The sequence below is a fragment of the Leuresthes tenuis genome, unplaced genomic scaffold, assembly GCF_036924035.1.
Source record: "Leuresthes tenuis unplaced genomic scaffold, fLeuTen1.0.hap1 SCAF_3, whole genome shotgun sequence".
NCBI lineage: Eukaryota > Metazoa > Chordata > Actinopteri > Atheriniformes > Atherinopsidae > Leuresthes > Leuresthes tenuis.
In genome coordinates, this window is record NW_027325357.1 from 24,738,410 (window position 1) to 24,763,613 (window position 25,204).

At 40.6% G+C, this 25,204-nt stretch overlaps 2 protein-coding genes across 4 annotated transcripts; both read left to right on the forward strand.

Annotated features, from left to right (window-relative positions):
- The first annotated feature begins 1,258 nt into the window (after positions 1-1,258).
- cidec (cell death inducing DFFA like effector c) lies at positions 1,259-4,582 on the forward strand. Of its 2 annotated transcripts, none has more exons than XM_072382703.1 (6): positions 1,259-1,399; positions 1,676-1,763; positions 1,905-2,058; positions 2,258-2,407; positions 3,032-3,222; positions 4,110-4,582. In XM_072382703.1, exons 2-6 carry the CDS (start codon positions 1,699-1,701, stop codon positions 4,288-4,290), a joined length of 741 nt encoding a protein of 246 aa, XP_072238804.1. In that variant the 5' UTR covers positions 1,259-1,399; positions 1,676-1,698; the 3' UTR covers positions 4,291-4,582. The 2 variants fall into 2 exon arrangements, with proteins under 2 accessions (XP_072238804.1, XP_072238803.1); XM_072382702.1 differs by having other exon boundaries at positions 1,261-1,399; positions 1,695-1,763.
- A 949-nt stretch (positions 4,583-5,531) lies between these two features.
- Positions 5,532-24,681, forward strand: LOC140304211 (G-protein coupled receptor 22-like). 2 transcript variants are annotated; one of them, XM_072383195.1, is made up of 2 exons: positions 5,532-5,818; positions 21,259-24,681. In XM_072383195.1, the coding sequence occupies exon 2, from the start codon at positions 21,411-21,413 to the stop codon at positions 22,941-22,943; it is 1,533 nt and encodes a 510-aa protein (XP_072239296.1). In that variant the 5' UTR covers positions 5,532-5,818; positions 21,259-21,410; the 3' UTR covers positions 22,944-24,681. The 2 variants fall into 2 exon arrangements, with proteins under 2 accessions (XP_072239296.1, XP_072239297.1); XM_072383196.1 differs by having other exon boundaries at positions 21,300-24,681.
- Positions 24,682-25,204: the final 523 nt, after the last annotated feature.

Genomic DNA, 25,204 nt, shown 5'->3' on the forward strand with positions numbered 1-25,204 from the left:
GCAGGTTGTTCAAAAACTCGATATGCAGCCTTTAAAAGGGGGGTGTCAACGAAAGAGTCAAAATGGCGAACTGAAGCTTAATTAATTGGTGATGTCCAGGTGATGTCAATTATTACCGGAGCCTTGTGCATACGAGGACTTCATACGAGGAGCAAACTGGGTAAAGTAAGTCTGAATGGTTTACCGTGTCCATTTAACACGTAGGCTGGCTACGTATTACTTATTTAATTTTTTTTCTAATCTATTTTTTTTTTCTGGTGGAAAAAACAATCAACTTTTCTCACTACGCCACTTATTGTCTGTAGCCATGTCCCTTCTAAACGTTGCTTGTCTACGTTTTTTTTCTTTCCCCAACCACTCTCCTCTCCTACTTTGTGAAACGCTTTTTATGTGTATTTTTAGGCCAAACATGTAACGTAGGAGGGTCTTTTTAAACCATCGAAAGTACCAACCGAACGTATAGTCTTAATTTATGATGTTCGTAGACTGAGGTGTATTTCCTGCTGCTTTACCGGTTTCTACAAAAAACGATAAATTCTGACACATCAGTCCCTGGACCCTAATTGCTGCGGTTATCGGCGTCCACAGGTGTTATCTGACTACGTGGTGGTAAACTTTGCGTAACATGAAGCGATGCTGGGACACCTTGACACTCCTGGAAGATGTCGCATACTGCATATTGAGCCGTTTACTTCGAGATTTCTCCACGTCAGTCGTCTTCAGGGCCACCTTCCCTGTAACTTCTGACCAAGTAGTTTTTACCGTCACCATGGTGATCTCAACTCGTCTGAAGTTCACGACGGGAATTTACGATGATGAAATGGTCAGAGAATTCAAACGTTTTGTAAGAGTTAGTAACTTGAACACATTTGATTTAATTTTAGACTGGTGTGTGTATATTAAATCATATATTCCCTACATTCAAAATGAAACCTTATTCTCTCACCCAACCAGCATCCTATGTTCCAAAATACCCGATTTAACCTAAATTCACTTGCTTTTACATCCTTTTTTTAAATTGACGTCACCATTATTGATTCGCTTACATTTAATTCCCTGAAAAAGCAAATGTGTCTGTGCTATGTTAGGTGGAGCCTCTCTTTAAGATACTCTGTAATTTGTAATCAGGTTACACTGATCCAGGGTCAGTGGGAGTGTCCATGGAGTTTCTCAATAAAGTTGACAACTCACAACCAGCTCACCAGTTATCAGCACAGAGTTCAATGACCAAGTGGCGCAAGAAACTGAAGCAAGAGAAGAGTGTGTGTTAATGTTGAGTGTTTTTTTTTTTTTTTTAAGTCTTAAACAGAGCGAGGACCAGCACTTAAGGAAGAAAGCCACCCTCAAAGGGATTACAGTCGAAAACAGCGAGGACAGCTACAGAACTGTCATCTCAAGTGTAAGATTCTGTTTTTCTTTTTGTCTCTTTGTTAGTTGTTAGATGTTCGGGTTTTGTTATTTTTTTTCTTTAGGAAGGAGATTTTATATAACATGCTATATGCGCTTGTAAAGGTCTGAATACTAAGTTGGGGTTACATATATATATATATATATATATATTAGTATGATATTTAGTTTTCATTCAAATTCTCATCCTCGGCGAGGCCTGCTTGAAATGTTACTGTTTGCTTTTGGACAGATGTTTCCTTGCATTTGAAGTATAGTCGCGTAACAGGTGCTACTTTCAACTCCAGGTTGATGTCTTCTCGACTGGATTATGCGATGAAGTCTTTCAGCCTTCTGCATCCATCCACCCTCTCAAAGTAAGAGCAGCGTCCCATGAGGTGGATAATGTGGCCACTTCTCTCGTCCAGTTAATATGCTTAGTAGGTTTAACATTTGTTTACTCCCCAACCTTTTTTTTTTTTTTTTTGAGTTCTTATTTTCTTTAATTTTTCTTTCAGGGTGGTAACATCAAGCGTCTCAGCCAGCGCCTCCATGACCCAGCAGCTCCTAACGGGTCGAATTCCTCGGCCAAAGCCCTTCAGAGTCACAAATGCAGACCGCAGTGTGAAGAAAGGTATTATGGCAGAGGCACTACTGGACCTGATGAACAAGGTGAGAAAGAGACAGACCAGTGTAGCTAAATATAAGCTGCAACCTATGTAGAGGATTGAAAATGCTGCAGACAAACTGGTGTAAAAAAAACTTGCAACCTATTAAGACGTTTGGTCATGTTTTAGGATTGGAAGAATAATTTTCCTCAGAGTCGAGCACTTTTTTTTTTTAGTTTTTCTTTGTTTATTTATTCTCCCAGGTCAGTGACTCGTTGAGTTTACTGTGTGTCAGTGCCTTGGTTCTGGATGAGGATGGCACCGGCGTGGACACAGAGGAGTTCTTCCAAACACTGCCAGAAAATGCTGTTCTCATGGTCCTGGAGAAGGGGCAGACGTGGACCCCACATCCTGTAAGCCTCTTCACATTAACCACCAGATGGCACCTTTGTTCAGCCTCTAAAGCAGAGCTAAACCAGAACATACTGATTGTTTCCGTTAGGTATCTCTTTGATTCTTCTGTGTAGACAGAACAGTATCTGTTACTACAGTGCAGCAGCCGGAATAGAGATAAATCTGTGGCCTGAAGAATAGAAAATTGACTATTCCGTGAGATCTGAATTGTAGAGTAATGCAGTATGTCAGGTATTGTACTAAGGCAGAATGCTGGGTGAACACGAGAGATTTGTTTCTTCCTTCATATTTTTCAGACAAATGAAAGACGGGTTGAATATTAATCAGACCCAGGGGTGCCAACAAATTTGAATGGTATTCACACAAAAGCAATCAATTTCCATAGAAAGTGGTGTGTTCAGTAATTTGCATCACCCCCCGCACCTTCAAATGTGTACCTTGGTGGCGTCGCATTCACCTTCTCTCATTGTCATTTCCCTCTCTTCACCTGCTTCATTGTGTAGTCAAGGATGTGCTGGTGGAAGCGGGCGCTGCCGTTTTTGTCATTTGGCTGCAATCACGCCAACAAAATGCATCTGTACCCGCATGACCTCACTTATGTCTCTCCTCCCGTCACCTTACAGAACAGTCCCTCCAGAAATCAGTCCCTTGAGCGCCGGCAGCAGCACCGCACAGATGTGGCCAAGCTGACTTTTGACCTCTACAAAAACAACCCCAAGGATTTCATTGGCTGCCTGAATGTGAAAGCAACCCTGTATGGTGCTTACTCTGTGTCCTACGACCTGCGTTGTTACGCTGCCAAAAAGATGCTTAAGTGAGTGAAAAGGACTTACAGAATGCTTTTGTAGTGAGCTATAATGTAACAGACTCATTAGGATTCCAGACCTTGTTGTCCTTTGACATTCTGAGAATAATTCCAGTTACAGGTGAAAAATTCTCAGCTTGAATAGAATTCTAATTCACAAACTACCCAGCAGATCTTTAAACAGTTCTTTTGTTTATAGTGGGTTTATTTTTTTAATTTATGTATTTTTTACCAACTGTATGTCGGCTGCCTTTCATTGTCAAATTAGAGCAGGTTGTATGCAGCCCCAGAGATGCAAAATAGGAAGTCGTATTTTGTTGGTTTACTTTTTGTAGGTGTGTGGGTGGCAAACTGTCTACTCATTGTAGAACAAAGGTTAGATTTTACAGATTAATTTCCTGAGGTGTTATGTCATCCATGCTGAGATCTGCTGGTTCTGGCTTTGATACGAAGCCTCAGTGAGGGGATTATGTTCTGCAGACTTATCAAATATGATTCTCACATGGCTGCACACAAGGTTTGACAGGTCAGGACAGTTATTGATCACCTGTCAAGTTTGTCCTGTTTTTTTTGTTACTCATTAAAGAAGATGTAAATAGATAACTTGATGATTAATACTGCCCACCCTCTACATTACAATGTTGAAAAAGCATAGTAAGAGTGAGGAGATAATTCCTGTCAGGAGGAACAACCACACATAATGATGGCTCATAATGGTTAAAAAAAAAATGACTATGGATAGTGTTTTTTCATTTTGTGTGGATTCTTCACATTTTACTGGAACACTACATGCTGTATGTATTTCTCATGTTCCGTGAATGCTGTCTAGTCATGCCTGCACATGGTAATTTACTTTTTATGTCCACTCTTCCTGTCCCTTTGCATTGTGCCCACAGGGAGGCTCTGCGATGGACCGTCTTCTCCATGCAGGCCACTGGCCACATCCTGCTGGGATCATCCTGCTACATTGAGCAGCTGCTGGAGGAAGAGGAGCAAGCTGAGAAAAACCTGGCACTGCCACAGGAGAGCAGGATCAGGCAGCTGCAGAGCATGCTGCTGGGAAGGATCACTCACTGATGATGGTCTAATAACAGTGGAGTGGACATGCCATCTTCTCCTAGTTTTAGGTCACAGTGTGGATGTCGCAGATTGAACAGTTGAGCAGTCTGTACTTGTCAGTTTCCAGCATAGTTTAATGTGTCATATTGCCAGCAGCAGTCTCTTTTCACTGTCACCTTTTTTGCTCCGTTACATTTCTTTGCCTTATGAATGCAGAAGGCAGCACAAGTTATTCCTCAGAATGAACCTTCGATTACTACTGTGTATCGTTTTCCTATGGAAACATAATAAATAAAAGTAACACATTTTATTTTCTCTGTTCCTGATGCTCAAAGGTCATTCTCAAGGAAGTTCAGCCGAACAGTGTGAGCCCATTAAACTAGCTTCGTGTGTGGATCACAGTCCATGTAATTGGCAACAGGTCCAGCTGTCTCTCCCACGCTTCCCTAATTGTCCCCTGGTTTGCACTGTCCTGTCAGCTGCAGCCTGCCTCTGACTTTGAAAAGCAAAGGGAGAAAATTAAGGAACAGGGAAGAGCTAGCAGCTGCATAGAGAGTGGGGACGGAAGCAAATCATTATGCTGGGAGAGGTGATGGTTACAGCTGGTGGCAGAAGTACCACTTTGCCATCGATTCAAGAAGGTTGTAGTTGAAACTGGGACAGAGTTTGAACCAAATTGGCTGTCCGATGTATCTTGAGAGTAAATGTCAGAAGTAAAGCTGCAGTTATTCGAATATCACTATGATCCATTTTCTGACTGGTTTCTTTATCTTCTTTGACTTTGTCTACATGTTCTGAATTATATGTGGGAGGAAAAATAGATCCAAGGCTAATAGAGCCTTTCTAAATCTGTCCACGCTTACACAAACTACATTCCACACGTCAGGTGCTGTGTTTGCTAATGTATTGAAGTATGCTGATGTTATCATGGAATCCCTAAACTGAATTTAATCTCTTGTGAAGTTGTGAACTGTAGTTATGAACCCACGTGAAACAAACGTACCGGTCATGTTCTGTTTCTAAATTCACTGTAATTAGTCTTGTGAATGCTCAGCCTCTTGTGCTCTAATCCTCATTAGTTGTGGTTCATAATGAGTGGTACCACTGAGATGCATTTGTGTATATAGCCACCTGTTCTGGCACTTAGTCAATTCAAGCTTATAAAAAGTAGATTTTTGATTAGAAGCCATGATTCCTGCTTTTCCTCCAAGTCCTTCATGACAAAGTTTGCTGCTTTGAATGTGGTTTATTCTGGATCACAATGGTTGTAGATTTGCGCCCCTCCTCCTTCAACCAGTCAGTTAAAGTCATCCTGACAACAGGGTACTCCAGATCCACCAGAGGCTTTGAGCTCAGCCTGTGGATGATACGGCCGTTTGTCCGTCCCACTAAGCTGTGTGGCTGTCAGTACTCCTTGCTGGAGCTGTTGCTGAGCATGTGCTCGGCTGCTCCACACTGCAGGACGGAGGGAAATTTGGCTTCTCATCAACGCATAGTTTGCAGGTTGCAGATATGGATCGATGAGCGTACAGGTCAGACGAAAAAGGTAAGAGTCCAATTTTGGTTTTAAAAAAAACAAACAGTGAAAGAACGTGCTTATTGTGTCGCAATCGGTTGTTTGTGCAGATGCTTTTTGTGTAAGATACACAGCATTAAGTGAGCAGTTGGCACACACTAAACCTTGAAAAGTTTGTTCCCACAGTAACTTTATCAATTTAAAAAACGGCAACTTTTCCTTTTGTCGTGAAAGTATCACATTTATGGGTTTAACGTCTGTAAATGCCATATAAACTTTTGGAAATGCTGCGGATGAACTTTTACGCTGCAAATTCAGATGTGAATACTTGTATTTGGATATTAAAGATAAATTAACGTCACTGACAGTCTGAAAAAGATAATATATCAAGATGCGTGTGTTTGTCCGAGCCGCGGCTGGTTATTTGGAGCCTTTCTGTGCCATAGCACATGCACAAGGCGCATCGCTGCGCGTGCTGGTTGGCACAAACTGCAGCAAGAAATATCGATTTTGCAGAGAAATCTAGGTTTTATTGGGAACCTCGGGCTGTGTGCGGGAGTTGGTGCTTGACACAGTTACGGGCTCGGAGGCTGTGTATTTCTCCCACGCTCCTGAGGGAGTCCTCACAGCAGCCCGGTGGAAACATCTCACCGCGCACATGAAAGTGTTCTGGATGGTGTATGTTTGCACCAGGTTTGGTTCTGCGTGCCAGCAGCTTGCAAGGGGCCAAGTATTGCTCAAAATATATTTTGAATTCTTGGAAAAATTCGTGAACTCGCTGAATGTCAGGGTCCACACGTTGTTATGACCTCATCTTTGCATCTTCAAGTGCAGCTTAAATTAGGATGTTTTAACCATAAGAGTTACTAAACAGGCTGATTTACCTAAATAGGAAATGTTTCATTGTATAACCTCTCTTTTCCGCCTTTACTTGATAGGTGAAAACCTACATTGTGATGTAAAATCTTTTGGCAAGCAATTTTAGGTTCCGGCCTTTCAAATGTGAATATATGGATGGCTTTCTTATTCTAATTAGTTTTTAGGTTTTTAACTGTTGGTAAAACGGGGATACTGTGTGATGACAATATCCCACTACATCTCTGGGTTTGTTAATAACAAACTAATTTGCATGTGAGTTATTAGAACATTATCTTATTATAAAATATTTAAGTAGTTTGAGGTTGGATTGACAAAACAAACATTACTCATCAGAGGTTTACCAAATGGAACAACCCTATACATCATCAGCACTGCATGTCCTCCCTGATGGAATCAAATAAATCATTTCAGACTCTCATATAATCCATATACTGGACCATGCAGTTCTATCTCATTTGTTCATCACAAGCAACAATTTGTCAAATATGGAGGAAAATAAATAAAGAGAGAGATTTATAGAAGGCAAAGAAGGACTATGACAGTGAAACTAAATAAGTAGGATGCAGCAGGCATGGGGAGTGACTGAGAAGGGAGGGGTTGCTGGCAGCAGTGTGGAGGTTGAGGAGAGCAAAGACAAAAAGGGTGAAGTCTTGATGAAAGCGTGTGTTATGAGCCTTGTCCGTACCTGTGTTCTGCTGTGGATGGCTTTAATTGCAACATGAAGGAGAGTAACCAAATCCTGCTGAAGAAAGGAAGTTCTGGTGTGTATGTGTGTGTCAGTCTGCCTATCATGCTACTCCCAGAATGGACTAACTGCCCTCTAATTACCTCATCCAGGAGGGACCTCATCAGTTGTCACCATCTGACTTCTCAGTCCACTACCTGTCAATTGACCACAATGCCCGCTTTTTTTTTTCTTTGTCTCTATCTCTTTTTGCTTCTTCACTTAGTTTTCAACAGTCAGCTGCTTTAGGTCCATACTTTATCTCTGCCATGAATAATTCAGGTAGCACGATAACATACCGGCCCCCAGTAAGAGCTTGGATGTCTCCCTCAAAACTGAATTACCTATCCACCATTTGGAAAGTCTGCCTGAATAATAGATTTGTATTCTGTAGGATCTGAAATAGCATTAGGTGGACTCATGATGGACTATACGTGTATAGGTTATTCTTCACGTTTTTTTCCCATTGTCATTCAAAGCTTAAAAAAAAAAATACTTTAAAAAAAAAAAAAAAGAAAAATTTTCCCTCTCCATCATCTTCATCTCCTTCATCATCTCTCAAAGTGCTCTCTGGAGTTCTTCATATTTCATGGCCCCTTGATAGCTTTTTTTTCCAGCCTCTCCTCGGCTGCAGCAGAAAATGAGACAAAATGTTTATGCTGTGGACAGAAATGAAAACGGGATTTTGGAATTGAAAAATTTGGATGCAGGCACGCTGGTACAGCTGCCATCAATGGATGTGAAAATACTGCACAGTGGGTCAATACCGCATCCAATCAGAGCAAAGCAAACCCCTGACCTTGCCGTTGCCCTTGCTGTGTTCACACGTCAGTGAAGTTAAAGACGGTGTCTGAACGCAGAATTTGTTTGTGTGCAGTACAGTTAATTTAGTAATACATATGTTCTCATAGGGACTTGTTTTTTCTTGTTTTTATTAAGGAGGACATCATGAGGAAAGTGAAACGGGCACTCTTGCTTTTTTTCTAAGGAAAAATAAATCAATTTTTGTACACTTATAGCATTCAGCACATGGGAGGACCCCTGCTGTAGATATATTTTCCTTCTCATATGCGCCCGGAATCTAGTTGGCTTCACTTAATAGCATAAGCACCAGCTCCCCTTAGACATTTTTCTTTTCTGTTGCCTGAATTCCAATTTCCATTTCACTGTCACCTGAAAAATAGAAACTATATCAGTGTAAATAGCCTCTAATGAATACAGAAGGATGTAGAGGTTGTGGGTGGCACGCTGCAATATTTTAAAACAGTCCTCAAACAGTGCAGGCTGATGCTGTTAGTGTTTTATAAGCTTATGACTGTAATACCTGATGCTACGTGCTTCCATATTACACTGCCAGGAAATTCAACACCGCAGACTTTGACTTGATCCCAAAGTTCTTCACCTTGGTGATAGGGTTTACATCGCTGTCTCCCATGTCCACCCAGTGGCGATTTCTTGTTCTTTTCACTGCATGACATGGTCTTCATCGGTGGCTGGCGCCTTCTGAGGGGTCACAGAGATGCCTCTGACATAATGGCCGTGTGAGGCAGTTGAAAGTTGCAGATGAAGAGGATTTTGAGTTGGGATTGTTTTGTCAGATTAACTCAGAGATGAATACATAACATTGCACTGCTGTTCATGTTGTCAGTTCTGTCATTGGGATTAAATTTCTGTAGTTTGATGATTTCAAAATATGTTGTGTCGCATTCTGCCTGCCAGGTGAACTCTGAATAAAAAGCATCTGAGGATTCAGTACATAGCAGTGGTGCAGCACAGTGAAGTTTGACATTATTGTTTTATTTAGTTGATGATTGATTTTTTTCACCAGTATAAAATTGCCATATTTCTGTATATAGGCAGTTGTTTACTTTTAGAATGTCCACTGTACTCAAACAGTTCTTCATGAAAGAACCTGAACTAACCTGGATTTTATGGGACAGGTGTTGATACCAAATTTTGATATATCAACTGGTTTTACTGCATATACATCTAATGAGTTATATTTAGTTATGCTGATGGAAGGAATGATGTGGTTTATTTGCTATTCATATGTCACAAATTGGTCAATTTGCTGAATTGATGACTTTCCATGAAGCCGTAGCTCTGTTATAACACTTTCTCAGCTGTGATGTTGTGCATGCTGCAGACAGCACTGAGGATAAGGTAAACAGTGGAGCTGGAGACACCGAGGAAGCATTTTCCTAATAACCTAAACACCTTGTTTTCACTTTTCAGTTGAATTTAATTAAGTTCAGGTCCATTTGATTTATTTGTTTACCGCCAATTCTCAACAATACATCTGAAGGCATCCCTAAACAAAGTAAACCAGTACAATCCAGTGCAGTTAAATCTAGTTATAATCCAGTTCAATTCAGTTCATCATAGTTCAGTAAAATCCAAATCATTGTAATGATATTCATGCTTTTATTAATTTTCTCCAGAAACAGCTTACAGTCGTGTTTCATAACCTGGCCTCATCAATTTTTCAAACCCACTTCAGTTCTAATCAGTGTGTGCGTGCGTGTGTGTGTGTGTGTGTGTGTGTGCACATTAAAAAAATGATGCTTAAAGGGTAACCACAGCGATAAAGTGCAATGCAAAGGCTCCTTCCAAGTATCAGTATGAGATGGGCTGCAAGGGAAAAATGAGTGAATAACATCAGCTGTCTGATTTTTCAGACGGACACTATAATGAAACTGACCCTGCACACTGTTGAACATAACCAACTGAAGTTGTCCTCATATTTAAAGGTCAAAGTCACTCCCACCATCAACAGGTTTGATGCATTAAGAATTTGTTTGAAAATTAACTGGAGGCTGCATTCATCAGGAGCGCCTATGTTTGATTTGTATTTGTTGAATACATTTCATCTGCTGGCGCTGAAGATTCACAACACTGTAATTTACTCTTGACTTTCATCATTTCTGCTTTTACGCACATCTTTAGAGCCACTTACTGTGAAGTCAGCAGGGGTCCTCCAAAACAACTTACTGTGGGCGCATGACTGTGCGAGCTGTGCATGTGTAGTAATATAGGAGCGTGTGTGTTTAGGTCTCTATGGCCAGTGGTGCTGAGGATGATCCGTGGCCTGCAAACATTTAGCTTGTACGTTTTGTCTCCATCATGGTGCGGCGACTGGAGAGGGCATTCGAATAATAGCTTGATGTCTCAGTGGGGAATCTATTGCACGCACACACACACACACACACACACACACACACACACACACACACACACACACACACACTAGTGTGTTGTACAAGCTCAACATGTATGTGGTGCGTTTTCATGTTATCTTCAGCCTTTCTGTGTTGTTGTTACTCACTCTCTCATACTGCAGACTGCCCGACTTAAATTTTGTCATTTCCATTCTTCCTTGTCCTCTGCGCTGCTTTTGTCTAAGTGAAGTCATGTGAGAATCAGAGCTCTGCCAATTGTGCAATTTAATATTGACAAGTGAATAAAGTTGGCTTTTTGGCACAGAAGTGGAAAGATCAGATTACCGGTGACTGGACAGATGAGAGATGTCCTTTTTTTATATCTTTCTAAATGCACTTTTTTGTGAAAAAAAAAAGAAAAATCACCTGAATGCATCTGTAATCATTAGTGTCACTGCAAATTCATTAGAATAAAGTATGATCATTAAACTCTCGCCCTGATCATTCATTTTTTTCTGTCCTGCAGCCACAGTGACATCTGACTCTCTCAACATCAGCACATGACAGAAACTTCATTTTCCCCTCGGCTTACTTCGGCTGACTTGACGGTCTGATTAGATTTTCAGAGATATTCTGCATAACTTTGCATCTTAATGAAGAAACAGCAATTTCATTCAGACTGTCATTCTTTGAGATAAAGAATACATGTCAACACTTTGTCAGGTGAGGAGAGAGGTGGATATTTTTAGTTGAAAACATTTTGAAATTAATAGAGTAATGGAATTATTTAGTGATGCTTATCAACATCCTTAGCTGCTGATAAATGTGGCAGAACAATATTCAATAAAACAATGGCAATAACGATTAGCCATGATTAGTAAGGCAATGTCATACTTTGTCAGAATTCAGGTCTGAATTTCAGACTGAAAAGCCATTTCTAAACGTTTCAGGTTACTTTTAATAATTTGATGTAGAATTTTAGATGTTTTGACTCTTGGAAAAAAAATGATCGCAGACCATAAACTATGCCCTATCATAAGGTTCCCTGTCCCGGTATCCCTACTGCTAGTGTTAGATGAGAGCTGTGATGCACAGAGATTGTTCTCGTCTGGAAGTAATTGATTATATATTAATCTTGATTCAAAATGAATAGTTTTGGATAACCATTTCTAATGTGATAGATCCTTTGGGATTTTTTAAAATATCGCATTTATGATATATCGGTTTAAAAGCCGTTGATCACTGCTTTGAAAATCAATTACATCAAAATATTTTTCTCTGTTACAATGTGGAAATTATCTCTGATTTTACACTCCTGTGGTACGTTGTACCACGCTCTTTTTGTCCACATGGGACATTACCCAACGTTAGGTATTCCACAATAAGGATTAGAATTTTTTTATTGAGTAAAATCTTGTTGTTTGAGGTGTTCCATCAACACCTTTACACATGTTTCTTTAGATGCATTTGGACCAAAGCTTTTGTCTCTCGTTGTACTCTTACTGCAGATAGAATCTCCTGATGGGTGTCAGACGAATCAAGACCACTCAAGACCAAGCACATTCTTATCCCCAGTTTTTCCCATACTGCTGTTTGGTCAAGGGCCCTTTGCAAGTGCTTTCAATGCACTGAGAAACTACTGTACAGATGCCAGATATTTTTCTGCAACAGTAAGTGATGCACAGACTGCGCCAATAGTAAATTGCAACAGGAAAACATCAGTCTTTTGGGAACAGTGGAAGGGAGTAGAGAATGTGAAGCTTGCATTAGTTTAAACGTTATATTGTTTTCCAGCTTGCTTAGAAGGTGTGTTTTGTATACACAGACCCTGAATCTTATTTTCAGGATTGTGTTCCTACACTCAAAGTGCAAGATTAACTTCTGAAGTCATATTTCAGTCCATTTTTACTCCTCAATGCTAAATGCTAAACATATAAGTACACTGCAATTAAACAAAACTTCTTTATGAGTGTCAAGATCAAAATACATCATTATTGTCATAAAACCCATTACATATGACTTTATAAGATAAACACACTGCTGAATGTAAATAGAAGTGTTACATTTACATTATATTGTTTTTACTTTTGTAATTTGGCCAAAAAAAGGGATTAGATTTTTGTGGGGGATCAGAATTTTATATAACAGAGCTTCCATTCAGTGGCGCCAAAGAATCTACACTCTACTACTGTCCTTCCTTATTACATATAAAAGTATTTGGCTAAAGTTCGGAAAACATTATGCTTTGTCATTATATGTTACACAGTAACATACATATTACCATGGAAAGCTTTAACAACAATTTCCCATTACGGCTACATTACTAGCTTGGGAAACCATGCACATGCTAAAATGACGCTTTAGGGTACCCTCAGTGTTGAAAATTTGAGCGTGAGAAGGTTGTGGGTGAGGGTTCGCAAAACCAAGGCATTAGTCCTTGCATTCTTGCATATAAGATCTTTTTACTTTTCCAATGGCAGGTTTATTCAACCAGTCCTCATACATTTGTGTCATCTAGACCGATCACTACACTCATAATGGTTCTGCTCATGCTGGGAAAGCTTCTGTTCAGAAGAAGGAAATAAGAAAGACACAATAAATGAAATAATTTTCATGAACCATGAGCAGCCAGATTTGTGAGGTCCGTTCATAAAAAACAGGGGGAAGTCCATTGTAAAAACTATGAAAAGGTTCTGGTGGTCCGAAAGCAGTTGTTTTTTTTGTCGTTACATCTCTTTTTTTCCCCACAGTCCTTGAACCAAACGAGTAGGGTTCATTAACTAAACGGTTCCTCCAGTCAGAGTATAGGTTGGATTTCCAATGTTGCTAACAGTCTCATTTTTTAAAGCATGATCTTTTTGTGGCGTGATTCCCAAAGATAACATTTTCTACAGGATTACAATAAAAATCCAGTTTGAAAAATAATTCCCCATTCGCGCTCATCTTTCTCGGTCTTCTCACTGTCTGTACCATTTTGACAACCTGTTACATCAGCTTGTCACACAGGAATAGCAAGATTATCTTCACTGCCATTCATCTTTTTAATCTTTGTGCTGCTGCCGCTGGGAAAAGATGATGTGTCTGAAGCTGTTCAATTATACATGCTATATGGTCTCTTGTCTCACACTCTGGTTTCCGACACCAGAGGAGGAGAGATTCCAGAGCATCGCACATCGGATCTGCGTAAGAAGTGCTGGCTCTAGATGTGGTACTCACTTTGTGAATTCATCTGCCTGCTGTGGCTTTGAAGCACTGTTTAAGTGAAAATGTGTGAACTATTTGGTCAGATTACTCTCTGGAGTTCAGGAGCTGATAGGTTTTCAAAATGTTGTCAACCTATGCTGCATTACATTTTCAAAAATGATGCTTCTGATGCATTCATCAAAGAGGAAGTGGAAAGAACCCATCAGTGGCTGTGAAAAACAACACAAAATATGAGGCAATTTTTGCAGTCAACTTCTATTGCTTGTGAAAATCCAACAGAGCTATGGTCTATTCTATTGAGGCTACAGTCAGTAAAGAAATGCATGTGCAGTTGTTCAGTTCAAGAATACTGAAATATTAAGCAAAGTTTTCATTTAAAAAAAAAAACCTGATCAATCTAATTTTTACCCTCTGAGAAGCTGGTCTGTTGATAGGTAATGAACAGGATCACAAAGAACAAGGCAACAAAGCATCACAAACTGGTCACATACAAAGATAAAAATGCAAAAAAAAAAAAAAAAGATTAACAATTTACATATCAATGGAACAAGAATGAAACAGAGACAGTCCTCCCAACTGAATTAAAAACAAAGGATTACGATTAAAGAGCCAGATGTGGTGTCAAGTGCTGTGCAGAATAAAATTAATTTGTTTACATGTCACAATTGGTTATAATTAAATCTTTGCATGTTACTCTGAAAACAATATACATAAAGACCAGCCAAATATGGCTAGATAACATAGGGGATAACATCTTGTTATATAAAAAAAGGCCTTTTATGCACAGCTATAATGCATCTATTGCTTTTATTCTTTAAAACTGGTTGTTTTGGAGCAGCATGGTGGTACAACAGTTAGCTGTTCTAGACCCAAAAGGGTTGCTGGTTTGATAATTGTATTGAACCGTCCTTCCTCGAGCTTTCATGTTCTCCTTGTGCTTGCATTGGTTTTCACCAGGTGCTCTGGTTTCTTCCCAAAGATGGATCGCAGTGGTGTGAGTGTGCTGATAACAGCAACCTCTCCAGGGTGTACTCTGCTGTCGGTAACCCCCAGCAGCCCTGGGCAGCTGAAGGATTGACTGATGATGGACTGATGTTTTTCCATTTCATTCAGTGACAGTTCTATAGTTATTAAACTATATTTAAGCATATCTTAGACTTATTTAGAAATTACATTCATTCCTATTCTTGAAGAGGCAGTTGGGGAAATGGTAACACACAGTCACACACTACTAGTGGGAATGGCTCAATGGGAGCTTTTTGTCCAATTATAGCTGAGACCCTTAAAGAAAGGTTTCCACAAATAAAATAGAAAAATACATTATTCTTTAACCCTGTCAGCAATTTGGATGTGACTACCTTTAAATTAAAGTTTGTTGAATAAGTTGCCTTGCCTGTGACCTTGATATTTTTTCATACCTATTTCCAAACCTAACTGCAGATACCGATGAAACGTTGGAAAACTCACAGCATGGCTAATTAGTTCACAACATCATCTCCAGAGCTCACATGAGAGACTGCTCTCAAGCTGAACACCGTCACTTGACTGAAGTTTAAATTGAGAAGTTTCGTGCCGATGTAGTCTTGGTTCTCAGTATGTGGGGTCTAAAGGTGATTATTGCCTTCTGCAAAGCTAGAAGTCACCCAGAGAACTACCTCATGAGCTTCTTCCAGTTCAGCTAACTACATTAGCAAGCCATCTCAAGAAACACACCTGGTTTTACACTTGCCTGCCTTAGACACATGGCTAGTTACCATGAGTAGTCATGCTGCTTTTCTGCATTTAGAAACCAAACCTGAAAAACTCATTGTGATTGGGGTTTTTCAAAGGAAGAGGAGATCATTTAGAGTGCATGGTCAGTTATAAGGCATTTTCTATTGGCTGTGATGTTTCGCCTGTGTGCATCATATGAATGTCCTTTGGAAAGAGACCTTTTTAATTAAATTGTGGTGCAATTAGTAAAATCGAACTGACCTACACAAAGAGAAAAGTAAAATCACACCAAAGCCACAATTCTCCTGAAAATAAGACCCATTAATCTCTACAGGAAAGCCTATATATCATAAAGAGCTCCAGTGTAATCACTCTACGAACAGATTACTTTGCTGCTGAGATTTTAAGATTGGTAATATCTCTGCCCTACCTGTGCAGTAATCATGCAGCCTTTCACTCAGGCAATCATGAGCTAAGGTCTTTTGAGACTGAAGCGGTCTTCTGGGGGCCGGTAGCAACCGGGAAACCAACAGCAGTTAAAGGAAGGCTGATGTAAGATTTTAGAGTGGAAAAAACTGCCACCTGAGCTCCCTGGGACACGTTGTTTACCAGCACTTGTGGTTCACCCTTCCTCTCCACTTCCTTCCCTCACTCAGGCAATTTTTTGAAAAATGTCTTGCGAGCAGGCTTTTTGGATGGCCTACTTTCAGGTGATGCACGCCGTCTTTTAAATAAGCATTTGCTACTTCTTAAAAAAAACAAACATTTCCATCTCTGTCCAGTGTCCATCCGAACCCTTCAGTCAGCTCTCCATCAGACCAGCTGGAAACATGAGCACAACAAAGCAGCTTCAATGCAGCAACAAGCAACAATGCAGTTTTTCACCAGCGTGTCTTTTTTTTTTTTTCTTACCTCGGTTTCTTCTCTTTCCCTTTTCCTCATATCCCCATGGTGGTTTCACTTAAAAGAAGGAAAAGCTATCCTTACTAACTTTGTCACTGTTATAAAAACTTGTATGATTGTCATTGGGGGAGCTCCATTTCCTCCCACATTCTGCTCTTTGCAGAACCCATGCCCACATAGACCATGATCGTATGAAAATTGTTGCAGATGATACTCATTTAATCTGCAGCATAAACTTTCATCATTACATTTTTTTTTTGTTTCCACTTTGACTCTCAGCTCAACAGATCCATCGCGGTGCACCACTGTGCAATTTGTTCTAATGTCTCCCTTTTCTTTTCCATCGGGAAAATATTGTTTTTCAATCTGATTTTATATTTGAGAGATGTTTTAGGTCTACTACACAACCTTCTCATTGTCACTAGAATGTTGTCACAGCAGACCTCACTGTCAATGCCAGACTACCTTTGCCCTCATTAATCTAGTCCCTTGCAGCGTGGTTGCTGTGGCAACAGAAAACGGGAGAAAATGAGTCCATCACTCAACATAATATCTTGCTGCTAGACTGAAGATGTGCCGAGTCTGATATATGGGAGTTCCTGCACTCCTGTCTTGTAAGTTTGCCATCAAACGCTTCAAGCGTTTGATGCTGAGATTTTCACTCGCCAGTTCAGGGGAGAGGAAGCTCGGATTTTAATCTTTTGAGTGATTTTCCGCAGGTGCAATTAGTCCCTGCCCCCAAATGAGTGATGGGGGAGTGTGTTTTACACACTGACTTTTATCTTGTTCTTGTCAAATTAGGTTTTGGTGTGTGTTAATCATAGATATGTTAGTGCTTTAAATTTAAAACAAAAGTCAAAGACTACATTCAGAGCTGAAAAACAGCAGCTCATATCAGTCTTAACTGTTCTAATGCAAATATTGAAGTATCACCAGCTTATAAACTGAACAGAGTGAGTATAGTTTTGTAATAGTTTTGGGTTGATAAAGTTAACAATTGACAGAAAATGCATTTAGATTTTTGTTATATAAATGCTTTTAAATCTGTCAGTGTATGAGCCCTTTATTCCATCCCTAAATCCCCCAAAATGATCTGATGACACTGCCACACTCGCCTGCTTAGCTCCAATAATTCAGCTACAGCGCTACATTTCATTTTTACATGTTGGAGATATGATAGGTACCAACGGATTATTAACAAAACAAAATAACTGTTCAAAGCCACACTAATTACAGAATGTTCTGGTCTGAACTCAGCCATTTACACCAAACCACTGAATGGGTTGAAAATGTCACGTAAACATTGACAAATTCAGTTTTTAACCAACAAGCACTCAAAATCCATTTGATATTTTAGAGGCCCTCACTGTTATCCCTACCCTCTGCTGCTTGTTGCTTGTGCTGCAAAAATGCTTGTATATTAACAGATTCAATTAAGTTAATGAGACAAAACATGAAATATATTGGGATTAAGAGTGAAAACAACAGATTTTCTTTTTTTCATTTTCAATACTGTCCCAACTTTTTTGGACTTGACAGATGAAACAGAACGAAAAGTATAAACTCAGAAATATAAAACAGAACAAAAGAGAAAATTTTACAGATGAACAACAGTGGACTGCACAGTGGTGTGGTGGTTAGCACCGTCACCTCACAGCAAGAGGGTCCTGTTTCAAATCCCAGCTGGGACACTTTCTGTGTTGAGTATGCATGGGTTCTCTCTGGGTGCTCCAGCTTCCTCCCACCCAAAAACATGTGTGTTAGGGTGATGGCCCTGTGGCCACCTGTCCAGCGTGTACCCTGCCTCTCACACAATGACAGCTGGGATATGCTCCATAAGAATATTCATGATAATAATATAGCTCTTTCATAACAAGCTCATACATACAGTAGATTCATTTGAGTTAAACTTGACCTGTATAGCACCAATAACCATTAGAATTATTTAAAAAGACTTTACAGGATCCATAACCTGACTGCCTTAGAGGTATATATATTGATGGCATTGAAAACTCTCTTTTATCAGGAGCAAACCTGGAACAAACCAAGCTCATAAGAGACAACCTTCAGCTTGCCTCTATGTAGAAAGGAGGATAAAAGAGATAAGCATGTAATTTGTCTACAAAGAAGATGACTCATGAAGTGATGCATGATACAAACAAGACTGACAGTCAATAAAATGAATCCAGCGTTCAAAGTTGTAATAATAGAGCGGCTAAGTGAATATAAACAGTGCTCATAAGGTTAGTGTAGTGAGGATAAGCAGGGCAGTGAGGCAGAAATGTTATTAGTGCCGATCATTGTTTATATTACAGGTGAGCGGGCTGTCAGGAAGGATCACTGTAAGATGTATTATAAGCAGGGTTGGACATTGTGCCTAACAGCTGGTGGGCATTGACGACTATGAAAAATCAATGCTAGGCAGGTATATTGATTTGGCCTCGGACTGCTTTGCTGTGATTGGTTGTCGAGCCACATACAGCTTAATTCTCATGAGACCATCTGTAGACTGAGGACTGAGTCTAAGAAACATTGCAGAAAAAGCACAAGTACAAACTGGTTACATTTGTATTCTTACCTCATCCTTACAGTATTTCAGAACATTATGCTGTATTTTCTTTAACAGCTTTTGTATCTTATTACTTTTGAAATGAAGATTTGTGAGACTGTCCTCCTGTACAGAGGATGTTTAACCATATTTGTTGAACATTTTAGAGTCGGCAGCCAAGTGATGTAATTTTCTAAAGCCAACAAGAAACTGACATGGTTTAATAATTTTGTTAAGCTACACATAACCAAGGCAACCATTAAATGGTGACCTTGTTGGTAACGATCAAGTTATGACAGAAACGTATTAATGATTATTTTCTAATCCTAGCCAAGTGATGTTATTGTCTGATTCCAACCATGAAGCAAAGCAAGCGTTTTAAAAAAGCGTTGTCATGTTTTTTGACAGAACATTGTTGTTTGCTCCATCCACCTCACCACTTCACAAGGACTTTGTTGAGCCATATCGACAACTATGAACAAACGGCTTACTTGACTGCCTTAGTTGGAGAACTTGTTGAACACTTTCACTCTGTCACACACACATTTTGGTGACACGTGACATGTGGCTTAGAAGATCCAGGGATTGAGTCACCAACCTGCTGATGAATGAACAACCATCTACACTTCAGAACCGCCCAAAAATTAAAAGCTCTCTCGAATATAATTTATATATGGAATTAGAGCTGAAAACTTGGATTGATTTAACGGTTCCATCTTTTTAAATGTCTAAATTAGCAGTTTTTTCCTGTTGACAGTTTAGAGGTGTGAACTGTTGGTTGAACAAACACAAGCACTGTACTGGTGTCACTTTAAGTTTTAGGCTTTTTTCACATTTTTTTGGTTATAGTTATATATCTTTGTACCTACTGTAATCAGGTGACCTGTCAGGGTCAGCAGTTAAGCTATGTGAAAAACATCAAACAAGCCCATAAATGACATTTTGTTACTGTGCAACACTTCAGGAAGCCCAGAGCATCACTAATAGAACAGACAATTAACATTGTCTAATAGAGCAACAGACATTCATAATCTTTTAGCGAATCAACCAGTCACAGCACAGTAAAGCATCACTGTGGCTGATCAAAGGCAATGCCAAGAACCACAGAGAAAAAATACGCTGCTCTGGAGACAGAGATAGTTTTATTTCATTGTAAACAGTTTTTTTCAGCCCTGAAGCAACAAAGAGTGTTTATAACATAAATGGGAGATCTAGCTTATAAAATGAAGGGACAGCTATTCGGGTAGTTGCATCGTATTGTGATTATGCAAGTATATAGATGCTATAACCTTTTAAAGAAACTGTTTTTCATTCCTGGAAACAACTGTAATTGTGCTGAGGGTTAACATCCTCATATGTATGAATCACATAAAAAGCTGGAACATGGGAATTTGTAGAGAAGTGGCTGCTAAAATAGCTCAGGCTTGCTCCATCAAAGACTATAAAAATACTCCTCCAAAGATTACTAATAAACAAACAGAAACATGAAAAAGGGCCATTTGTGGTCTCACACGGAGCATTTCTGGTTTAGTTATACAGCTACAAATGGTCACTTTTACATTATCTTCTTTGTTCATATTAAACGACCAAATGTTTACAAAATTGAACGGAGGCACTGGACAAGTAGTTGAATGTTTGAGAAAGCCCGGCTTGTTTTCCAACCTGGTTTCTCTTTTCATGCTTGTCGAGCTTGTCTCCAGGTACAAGCCCGTGTGTGGAATTGTGGAATGTGCTTTGAAACATATAGAATAAGTTGTTTGATATTTTTAACTGGACTTAAAGTTGCTATTTTGTTGCTATCTGATTTTAATGGCACGAAAGACCTTCAATCAGCATTATTATTAATAATCATTGGTGCATTCTGCAGGTTCTCCATGGAATTTCTCCCCAATTCCTTCAGTGAATGAACTCTAGATGTTATAACCAATTTTGTGTATCTTGCTGAAAATGTTGTTTCTGCTGATCCACTGAGGGCAGTTGATTGCCTGTGAGTCTGATTACTTTGCCTCATTCAATTTGGCCAATCCCCGGAGCTTTAATTCTGTGTATTGTGGCAGCTTGTGGTTCAGACGGCTTCTGTGCACATCTCAAGCTGTGGCAAAGACAAACTGGTAATCAGGGGTACTGATACAGCAGACTGAGTGATAGATCGATGCATAATTCAGCACCTGTTCAATCTGTAAATGCTTGGGGTTTTATATGCATATGTATGAGATGGGCATCTTTTAGCAAACATGTCCAGGTTATGGTCTGAGTGTTATGGCTTTCCTATCCAAAGTTATGCTTAGATCACTGACAGTCTATAAAGAAAAATAATGTGTTTTGATTTTGTCTTCAACAGAGCGTTTCTCGTCTATCTGCATTGTGTTCCCATCTCCCCAGCACTGTCACCAAGCTGTTTTTCATCCCTGCATCATGGAGGCTCAGCCTGGTGCATCATGGGAGCTCATCAGCAGTGTGACAGATACAATATACGAGGACTGAAGGGTCGTCATGGAGACTGGCAGCTACACCTCAGGTATATCCACCACTGACTGGATTGGGACACCGGCGGCCCTGGAGGGAATGGGGGTCCATCAAGAGCAGGGGGAAGGGGGCTCCTCCGGTAGTCCTTCGCCTTGGCACATGCCATACTCGCTGGGCTTCCAGGTGTCGCTCACCGCCTTCCTCATGCTGGAGCTGGTGTTGGGTTTTAGCAGCAATCTGACTGTGCTGGTGCTCTACTGCTCTCAGTCCAATTTAGTGGACTCAGTGAGCAACATGGTGACTGTCAACCTGCACGTGCTGGATGTAGTGGTCTGTGTACTGTGTGTGCCCCTCACTCTGGTGGTCGTACTTCTGCCTCCAGGACCAAACCTGGCCCTGCTTTGCTGCTTCCATGAGGCGTGTGTCACCTTTGCCAGCATCGCCACAGCCATCAACATCCTGGTTATCAGCTTGGACCGGTATGACATATCAGTGCGACCAGCCAACAGGCTTCTGACGACACGCAGAGCAGCCCTTCTCCTAGCTGCTGTCTGGATCACCTCGGTTGCTGTGTTTTTCATCCCATTCTTGGAGGTGCAGTGGTCTAGTGCAGAAGGAGGAGAGGAGGCAAAGCAGGTGACACCCTTGTCTTTGTCCTCACATGGTGTTAGTGCCACAATAGTGCCAGCATGGCGTAACAGGACCCTCCTATGTGTTGGTGGTCAGGGCTATCACACCGGCCTGGGTATGTATTACCATCTCATCCTACAGGTGCCCATCTTCTTCACCACTGTGGCAGTCATGTTGTTTACCTACTCCAGAATACTGAGGGCTTTAAACATCCGCATTGGCTCACACATGAGGAAGAGCCAGCGATTCAAAGGGCGCCACAAGAAACAGAAAAAGAGGAAGGCAGGGTTTAAAATGAATGATGATGGGGAGATTGGAGGGGAACAGTGCACGATCGATGGGACCAAACAGCTCAGCCACCCCCCCCTCATCCCTTCCCCATCCCCCACCCCGACAGCTACCTCCCCCCCTGCTCTGTCCGCTGCTACTCAACTCGTCACACCTGACGTGGGCGCTGCCACTCCACTTCCAGCATCCATGGGCGTCCATGCCTCTGTGTCAGCAATAATTGCCCTGCGTCGTGCAGTGCGACGGCATCGAGATCGACGGGAGCGCCAGAGGCGGGTGTTCAGGATGTCCCTCATCATCATCACAACCTTTCTGGGCTGTTGGGCTCCCCTCTCTGTGACCAATGTGCTAATCCTGGGCATTGGGCCAAGCGACGTCCTGGTCAGCCTGCGACTCTGGTTCCTAGCGCTGGCCTATGGCACCACCGTGTCTCATCCCTTGCTCTACGCTTTCACCCGACAGAAACTGCGCCGTGCCCTCCGTGCCAAGGTTAAGAAGAGGGTAGTGTCCCTGCTCCAAGTAGACCCTTCACCAGGGGGTACAATAATACACAACTCCTGGGTGGAGAACAGAAAAACCAGCCGTCAGGTGCGGCTGGAAGCAAGTGAAGGTACTGATCGCCACCTGGCAGAGGCCCTGTGAGACTTGACCACAGGGGTAAGGTTAGAATAATTAAAAAACCAAATAGAGTCACAGGTGTGTTCCGTTATCAAACTCACTGATGCGAGAGGCCGGTGTAAAGAATGTGAAAAACACATTTTTACCTCTGGGAGATATTCCAATGTAACCACCAGCAGAAAGCTCCTGCTAAATGCAGCTACCTTCACCTCGGGCAAAATTTAAAGTAGGATGCTGTCATCACTGGCTTGAGAAAAGCTTCGACAGCTGAAGAAAATAATTTGACAAACAAATGGGGGTAAAATAATGTGTACCCTGTCAAATACTGAGGTGTATTTATATTTGGAGTTGTCCTTACATAACTGCCAAGAAGAATGTGTTTATTCAGCAGAAAATATCATCTGATTCCCGCTCAAATGCTCTAAGGCAGCTTTTGTAACAATGTTGATACACTTCAAACATTTGAATATTCTTTGAATGTATTTAATATTACCCCTGCCTTTATTTAGCTCTGAAAGAGTGGGTTATCTCTATGTTTTGCATTCTGAAAGAAGAGGGACATGTCTGATAACCACAAGCAAGAGACAAGAGAGGCTGTTATATGAAGTTTGATGTGGAGGAGTTAATGCATCATAATTTAGGAGAGTTTGTCTACAAGTGATGAACAAGTCACATGACAGTTAAGGTGGAATATTAAATGCAGTTTTGCTTTAGGTTATCTAGTCTTTCGGAGGTCAAATATTGCAGTGCTTACATGCGATTTTGCAACACTACTTGATATAAATGCAACTCATCTTCATAGCTTATAGAAAATAGTGTAACATCTAATATTTCAGGCAAGCTGGCCCTGCACTTTCTTTTTTTTTTGTGAACAGGTAAAATCTTCATCTGAAACTCAGAAAGACTCAGAAAGAGAGACTAAATTTAAGCAGAAATATAGGCGAAGTCATCTGACTGATGATGTGGTTTGAAATGAGCCTTTAACAGGAAAACATGTAATCCAATATAATAACTAATATATAACCTTCAAAATAACTCCAATAACTCCACCTCCAACAAATTATCAGAAAAACCTTAATATTTTCACAGTATTCATTACAGGTTATCTGATTTGGATTGAATCATATTTAGGGTGTCCACAAGGCTCATTTTGGAGTTGTTGGCATGCAAAGGGAATGTAATACTCTTTAAAGAGAACATGTGTGTATATGATGTAAATACAGAACAGATATGAATTTATGTCATGTGAAATCCAGAGTCCAAATCACTCCAGTCTGTATGTGGTCATAGACAGACAGTCTAGATTAGAGGAGTATTTCACTTGCAGCTGCCTCGTCTCTGTGTCAGCGCCCTGAGATGTGGTCCCATGCTTCAGCTCATCCACAGCGGTTGTCCGGCAAACACAAGAGAGTGACTGTCTCTCCAGCAGAGTAATGAGAGATCAATGGGATTATTAATAGGACATGTGATTGCTGTTGACTTTATTCTGCCTGCTTGTGTGTCCACTGCTCTGATGATGTACTCACACAGGGGGTCATGTGATTTATCACAATGCATTTTGGAATGTAAACACGAGGAAAATATGTAATATATAAGATGTTGTCTTACACCAAGATTGTGCAATCTCTATAGGTGTTCTCTGTGGTGTTGTTTTTATGTAAATGTATCACAAAACGGTGAATTATATGAATAAATATTGTATTTTGAGGTCTGACTAAACAGCTTTTGTTGTGTGCTCGAGAACTGTGTGTGTTGTCTGACTTAAATAAATTGATTTCCCCGGTGTTCTTGGACTATATCAGTCTAAAAGGTGCGGTAACCCCATGGCTTCGGGTTTTAGCCTTGCTCAAGCATTCTTGAGCAAGGCTGAGAGAAAAAGCTGAGAGAAAAAAATTAATGATAATTTTACCAACAAAGATTCCTAGTGTTATTGGCCTAGTGATGTTTTTTGTACAAGATAATATATTTGTGGATATGTTGTTTCCTTGCCAACATTGGTATGGTTTGTATTCCCCTGTGAAGGCCATGGTGGGTCATGGTGGGTGCATCCGCGTTCAGATCACTCTGTAGGCACTGGGCGCATATACCTGGCAGAATTCATCGCATGCTCCTCTCAGTGAGCCCTCCTATACACACTAGCTCAGAAGCTGGCAGCATGCTGTTTGAAAACTTTGCGTGGGCTTTGTGCTGCGTGGGTGGGAGGCACTGCAGGCCTCTGCAGTAAAGTAAAAAGAGGGTCATCTATGTGGGATGAAGCCTGCAAGGCGAAAATAGGCTAATTCAGC

Coding starts and splice junctions, on each gene's coding strand:
- cidec (XM_072382703.1), top strand. CDS start 1,699: ATGTCTTCTCGACTGGATTATGCGATGAAGTCTTTCAGCCTTCTGCAT. Junction 2,408..3,031: donor AGACGTGGACCCCACATCCT/GTAAGCCTCTTC, acceptor GTCACCTTACAG/AACAGTCCCTCCAGAAATCA. Junction 3,223..4,109: donor GCTGCCAAAAAGATGCTTAA/GTGAGTGAAAAG, acceptor TTGTGCCCACAG/GGAGGCTCTGCGATGGACCG.
- LOC140304211 (XM_072383195.1), top strand. CDS start 21,411: ATGGAGACTGGCAGCTACACCTCAGGTATATCCACCACTGACTGGATT.